General features: G+C 48.9%; 1 protein-coding gene across 1 annotated transcript; it reads left to right on the top strand.

The window, feature by feature from the left end:
• The first annotated feature begins 2348 nt into the window (after positions 1 to 2348).
• Positions 2349 to 3453, top strand: LOC120515781 (transmembrane protein 158). Its single transcript, XM_039737080.1, has one exon. It carries the CDS (start codon positions 2707 to 2709, stop codon positions 3397 to 3399), a length of 693 nt encoding a protein of 230 aa, XP_039593014.1. The 5' UTR covers positions 2349 to 2706; the 3' UTR covers positions 3400 to 3453.
• Positions 3454 to 7416: the final 3963 nt, after the last annotated feature.

Here is a 7416-nt window from a genome sequence, read left to right as displayed (position 1 = left end):
TTTACACTTCTGTCCGCTTTGCGGCACTGGCAGGAGGCCGTCACATCGCCATGACAGTCGTGTCCGCCGTGACAAGAACAGGAGAACGACACGTGTCAGCACCACGGACAGCACCGCCCGAGACCTGAACCCAAGTCCCCGGAGTTGAAGGACACACACGCGCCGTTCGGTATGTCGCCCCCTGTGTCGCCTGCCGTTTATCTGCCTGCTGAGCTCTGAGCTGCGTCTCGTCGTCGCTTTCGTTTTTGGTTTATTTTAAGTGTCTTTGTTAAGGATAAGTGTGGCCAGAAAGGGTCATTCCAGACCCCCGGACTTTGCACCCATTTGCGTTTGTTCAACTTGAAGAGCGGCGGCTGCTCAACAAGAGGATCGTCAGTGAAGACGCCGCGCGCTCTCCTCTCTTTGGTTTTGTTTTTTCCTCTTCGGTTTTTCTTTGTTTCTTTACTTATATTGTCATTGATTTGCTGATAATTGATTATAATAATAAAGTTCGATTCAAAACTCAGACTCATTCATTTTCTTTCTTCCTTTAGATGAGGCAGATTGTACAATCAGAAATGAGGAATAATAATAATAATGTTGCATTTATAGAGCGCCTCGCACAAACCCAATATCGCTTTACATACAGAGTAAAAAAATCACTTTTTGTAATTCTAATACTAATACTAAAGAATTTGTGTTTTTTGAAATGATTGTCATTAAGTACTATACATAATATATATTTTCTTTCTTTCTTTCTTTCTTCTGTGTTTCTGTGAAAAGCCACCGTTTATTCAGAATAGAAAATCTACAAAATGGCCTTACGGGTGAGTTGGTTTGTGAAGGGACGGTGTGCTCATCAGGCAGTTTGTAAGCTGGAGGATAATCAATCGACTTTTCTTATTTGAAATGTGAATTAGATTTGCTTTTCCCCCCTTGGGGGTGATTTGTGTTTTTGTTTGTTTCTTTCATTTTGATAATGGAAATGGTTTGTTGATTATTGATACAAAAAGTTCAATTCAAATCTGAAATCTCAGATTCTTTCTTTCTTTCTTTTTCTGTGCGTCCAGGTGTGACACCAAAGTCAGCTGTGGCAGGACCTGTGGGACAGACTGGGGGGCTTAGAGAATGACGAGCTATCGTGGGGTGGTCTGTACGGGCCACCACTGAATACGAGGACTGGTGATGTGCAGAGGAGGACCCCGTGTGGGGGGTCACAGCGGTGGACTCGTTTGAATGTCTCATTGATCCTGCGCTCTGTGTGTGTGTGACGAGTGTCTGTTCTCTTCCATTGTTTTCTGTTTTGTTTTGGGATGCCGACTCTTTTATTTTTTGGATTTTAATGAGTTTGTATTTATTTGCGGAGTTTCTGAGGACAAGGATAAGAAGACAAGCAGGACTGACAAGCCAAACAAAAAGGACCGTCAAGAAAAGACAAAAGCAGAAATCAAAGAGAATCTGACCGAGTTAAAAGGTTTATTGCTTTAGTGAAAGTGGGAGGATTACCTGATTCTACATTTCATAAAGTGCGTTTTAGCCTGAAAAACGATTTATTAATCAGTGGGGTATAAATGAGGCAATTGGGACGGGCAGGAATGAAGAATTCTGTTCTTTGTTTGTAATTTTAATGAGGATTGAGTGTTTATGACTTCAAACATTTTTGTAACGATTGCTACTGAGTAATCAAGTGTACGTACAGTATATTATATATATAATCTTTCTTTTATTCCGTTCAGAATGTGAAATTGGAAATGTCCTCATTGGACGGGCCAGCTGTCCATTCATAAATCGAGAAAAGAGAAAGTCAAGTCAAACAGGCAGGGGACACGAGGAGGAGATGTCATCCAAAATTCTGCCAAATGACCTTAAAGGCAGAATTGATTTCGGAAAGGGCGCTGTGTTCGTGAGGCCGTTTGTAAGCTGAAGCATAAGGACTTGATCTTTCTTATTTCAAATGTGAATTAGATTCGTTTTCCTCTTCTGGCTGATAATTGATTAATAAAGTTCAATTCAAGACTCAGACTCGTATTCATAATATGAATACTAATAATAATAATAAGAAGAAGAAGTTGCATTTATGGAGCGTCTGTCACATTTCCAAGGTCGCTTTACAAACAGAGTGCTAATGCTAAATATTTGTGTTTTTTGAAATGACCTTTTTGAAGGCTGTAAAGATTTTGTTTTTTGTAATGATTGTCATTGAGTACTATACATAATATATATTTTCTTTCTTTCTTTCTTTCTTTCTTTCTTTCTTTCTTTCTTTCTTTGCCACTCCCCCAGCTCACACACACACACACCCGCACACCCACACGTGCTTTAAGAGCAAATGACAAAAGACAACGACGGCTAGGAGGAGGAGGAGGAGGAGGAGGAGGAGGAAGAGGGAGGGAGTGGAGATCCCGGCGCTCAGGGCTCGGCGCTCCGTCGGCAGATCCAGTGCGTTCTTTGAAGTGCGCGCAGCCGGCCAGCCTCTCCGTTTTCTTCGGAGACACAAAAAAATAAAAGGCGGCGGCAGCGGCGGCGGCGGCTCATCATCGGTGACGCCCGCGCGTTAAGCGGATCATCCCGTCGGGTGAACCCCGGATGCACGCAGCAGAGCGCCGGAGGCTCCTGTGCGGGGAGCCGCGGCACACCGATCTGATCCCCCACGCGCCTCGCCGCCCCGGACCGCCCTGCGCCCCCCCTCGGCATGCTCGCTAAAGGCTGCCAGCCCCCCGCAGTGCCATGCTGAAGCGCCCGTTCCGACTCCTTCTGGCTCTCATCGCCACCGCCGCTCTGCCCCGATGGTGCCAGTGCTGGAGCGACAAGGACCTTCTGCTGCCCCCCATCAACTCCTCCAGTAAGTTCCTGGCCAACTTGGACATGGACGTGAGGTACTCCAAGAGGTCGGTGGAAGACAGCGAGGCGGCCGAAGCCTCGCTGCAGCCCCTGTGCAACGTCAGCGTGCAGCGGGTGATGTCCACCTCGCTGGTGGCCCGCTGGGACCGGCACTTCGGCTTCCTGTGCGACGTGGTGCTCTACACCACCAACAACCACGGCCGCTCCATCTTCTCAGCCGCCTTCAATCGGGTGGCGCCGCCCGTCCTCATCGAGCACCTGGGCGTGACGGGGGGCCAGCAGGAGTTCCGGCTGTGCGTGGGCTGCGGTCTGTCCCGAGGCCGCCGCTTCAGCTCCGCCCGCTCGTACGTGCCGCAGGTGGGCGCCGAGCCGCTGGCTTTCTGCTGCCTGGAGTTCGGCTTGGACGAGTTGAAGGGAGACAGCAGCTGGAGGCTCAACCGCAAGCCCATCGAGTCCACGCTGGTGGCGTGTTTCATGACTCTGGTGATCATCGTGTGGAGCGTGGCTGCCCTCATCTGGCCGGTGCCGATCATTGCAGGGTTTTTGCCCAACGGCATGGAACAGAGGAGACCCCGTTAAGCAGGTCGGGTGCGACCACTTCAGTCTCTTTGAACCCGGCCGCTCGCCCCCTTGGGAGGGTGTCTTCGTGTCGAGCTTTGGAAGCTGCCGCTTTTCTGGGACATTGTGGAGGACAGCACCGGGCAGGGAGGCGCTGGAGCCGCGTTTGGGGTTTTCGATCGTTTCGGGACAGCGGAGGACCCTCGTTTGTTAGGTCCGATCTCCTTTGAGTGGTCGAGCCCTGCTTTTCTGCTTTCCTTTTAGAAGAGCAAACCGTGCTGGACGCTAAGTGACAGAGAAGAAGGTGACCCGATTTTGGATTTTACAAAACACGATGGCCCCGCAGACGCTGCCCTGGACAAGTGGGGTAGGACGAAGGGCGGAGAGACGAATAAGACAATGGACGACTTCAGAATAAATCTTTGTGTCTCCCTTGTGCCACAATGCGTCGGCGCATCAATATTTATTAGTGGGACATTTTTTTATAATATTGATACCTGATTTGTAAATAGACAACGAATATTTAACAGCAAGCCCCCCACGGGCGGCGCAGCGCGGATCTGATTATGGACTGGGTGGGGGGCGGCGGTGGTATAGCATGGTTTGAATCTATTTGGACCGCCCAGTGACCCCCCCGCATTTCTAGGATGGTCCGCCGCTTAGTGAGTGCGGTGACACGCTCGGGGCTCACGTCCTGCTTTGGTGAGGGGGGTCATTCAGTCGAGCTATGCCCCCCAATCAATATCATGTCAAGCCCCCACTCACACTGTCGGAGATACTGTTATTTGTTGGATTTCTGTGACTTTATTACACGATGCCAACCGCGTTACCATCTTTAGCACGGTTGTATTGGCTAAGAGTTAAATATCATGTCAGATATTTGCCCAAAATAATACATTTGTATTTATATAGCGCCTTTCCCATGCACTTTGCCCCTGAGCACCAGTGTTTTAGGCCCCCCCTTACCATTTCGGTCTGCAGCTGGACTGAGTGCGCCTGTGTGGAATAAGAATTCGGACCTCAATGACAACCTAGTGTTATAAGTGAAGTCGACAGGGCCGCTTCAGCTTTTCGCAAACATGGTGCACATCTAACACCGTCCGTGTCATAGTCATGGGCACAGGGTTAGTTAAGAGTGCACCACAAGGCGACACCCAGACGGCTTTTCTGTGCCCGTTTTTTAAAGGTGTTGGAGAATTCGGCAAAGCCTCTCTTTCTGGACCGTCGGCGGCTCGCGCTTTTGCCAGGCGGAAATCGAGAGCTGCGGGCCAAGCGCTGCGCCACCCGTGAGTGTCGCTTTTCTATCGTTTTGTACGGGCCGCTTGTGGCGCGATTTAATGGCGTTTTTGATTCTTGGTCAGCTATTCGAAATGAGCTTTTTATATACCGTGTAAGTCAAAAGCTTCGTCTCTTCTATTTTCTGCGTGTTTTCTAGCGACCCTTTGTAGAATACCCGGCGTATCTGGCAGGGGACGCGGCCGCCAGGTGCGCAGACGTTAAGCTGCCGTTCGGGTTGAAATGTCCCGCTGAGCACAAAAACTGGAGCCGTCAATCGGACCTGGCAACGTAGCGGGGTCCCCACTGAGGGGACATTTTTTTATACATTTTCTAGGATTGGAGATATTTGTCTTACACGATCTCACGCACGTTCATTTTTTTCTGCTGTGGAGAATCCATTTTTTTTTTAGAAAATTCGCAGGTTTTAACAAAACAACGGCGCCCTGAAATCTCGAGGGAGGCCATTCCGTATTGGTGAAGAGTAAAGTTGGGGGGCACGAAATCAAATCAAGTCCACCTACCGACCACCACCTGATCGAGCGCCGAGTGCCGCGGGCCCCCCTCTTCTTATTGAAGTGGGCGCTCGCTAGGGGGCGCTACAGCCTCAGAGGGGCCCCGCTTGGTGTGTTTCCTAAATGTAGTCAGCGCAGCGCAGTTTTCCTTTTTTGTGTAAATGAAGGTTTGATTCTCCAGTTTTAAAGAGCCATTTTGTTCATTCTGTTCTGTGTGTACATAAAGATTACCACGTGTATCTTCATAGATTACAGCTTCATAAAATACTTTTCAGTGATGAGTTCTTCTTTATATAGCGCCTTTTTGAACAGGCAGAGTAGCCGAGCGACGTGCGGCATTAAGCTGAATAGCACATGCAAGTCAGAATGTCACCTGACTCTGCGCATGGGACTGTCACACCTATATATCTGTCACATAGCGCCATAGCTGTCACGTCCTTCACAGCCATCTACGAAATGGATAGCATCTTTCAGATGTGTTATATAGCGCCTTTCATGTCTGTCTCCTGTATCACTAATGATGGCGCTGGAGATGGTGTGATGACGTGTGTTTCATGTTGATTTAGCACAAGCAAGTAAGGATTTCACTGGACTCTGTACACGTGACAGTAATGACTCGATAAGCAAACAACGGCAGCGCTTCCCTGTCACCTCCGCTCCGTTCCATTAGTCCGCCTTGACCGCCCAATCCTCCTGGCACAGGTACGTCAGAGCCGACACAGGGGCCAGGCTTAAGGTATTCATCAGGGTGCTTTACAGTGGCACAACGGGCACATCGTGCGGTATGGTGGGTGAAGACGGCACGGAGCTTCAGGCTGCCCCCCAGTAGCTAGCCGCCATTCAAAGGAATCTTTATGAATCCTTCGACACACATGGCACCATAGTAATGAGGGCGCTATACACAAATAATGAAAGACGATCACAGTGGTGGCTCTTCTAGAATTACAGGACATAAGCGTAACGTCATCGAAGTCACTCAGCCACGGAGGGGCGACTTTCGTTCGGCCGCCTTCTGCCTTACTGACGCTAACTGAGTTCACTTTGATTACCCAAATCTGACAAACGACACTGGGTGGGGTTGTCCTGCTCTGTCTGTGACAAGCCAGCACTTTTGCTCTTTCTTACTGCTAACGGAACCCGTCGTTTCATTCTACGGCTTGTCCCATGTCACCTGACGAGGACAGCAGCGCGCCCGCCACTGCTGGTTATCTTTTTTCCGATTTGTGGACCGCAGCAGATGAATTTTTCTCCAAGTTTTCCCTTTGTAATATTTTATGGAGACAGATACTGGGTGAAGTACATAAGCGCCATCAAGTCGGCTGGTCACCTGCCGGCAGTCGCATGTAAAGGAAACAACGAAGGTCTGGGACTCGCAGAAAGCAACTCAATGAAAATGAAGGCAAAAAAATAATCACGCAGTAAAGGAGGGCAAATTAAAAGGAAAAGAGAAGTCACAGCGCGCTCAGCCCCCCGAGATCCGTCTGTCCGCTTATCCGACTCGAGGTCACCATGTGACGCACTGGTTAGTGGGCGGGGCCGAGGGGGCGGTGACATTCTAAACTTGCTGAGTGAATCGAGCTCACCTGTTAAGTACGGAGGAGCACCTCAGTCAAAATGAAATCGTTTAATATAAATAAATGTGCACACACATAAAGAGGAACAGCATGAAATGTGAGTAGAAAGAATTACATTTTTGTTGCTTATTTTTTATTCATTTAATTATTTCTCCATTTTTAGTTATTTCAGTGACACCACAGGCAACATGAAATGAAAACCATCACTTAAAAAAATGGCTTTGTTCAGAAATACTGGGAGTTCCAAAAATGCCCACTAGAGGGGGATATCTTGTCAAAAACCCTGGCTAGATACATAGTAAGGGCCCCGTGACCCTATTCGGATTCAGCGGGTTGGAAAATGGATGGATGGATGAAAACATTTCTTATCACAAAAATGAACACATGAAACTCGGAAGAGCACAGAAGGCAGAAAAGGAGTTGCTAGCAACAGCCATCCAAAGAGAACACGTCCCGGGACACAGCAACACGGTCGGGAAATTCAAAGCACAGTCACACACAAGAAAACTCACCGACTGCCGAATGCATTCAAAGTCAACCGCCAGGAACTGTGGGAGACCCTCCAGGCTTATAGGGCGGAGGGCAGGTCCTGGCAGTGACTGGCCCCGCCTCTTGGAGGACCACCCACCAAACACATGGAACACCACACAGGCTTAGATCCAGAAATGTAAAAC

Source organism: Polypterus senegalus, chromosome 15 (genome assembly GCF_016835505.1).
Source record: "Polypterus senegalus isolate Bchr_013 chromosome 15, ASM1683550v1, whole genome shotgun sequence".
NCBI lineage: Eukaryota > Metazoa > Chordata > Cladistia > Polypteriformes > Polypteridae > Polypterus > Polypterus senegalus.
This window is presented reverse-complemented; position numbering and strand designations above follow the sequence as displayed.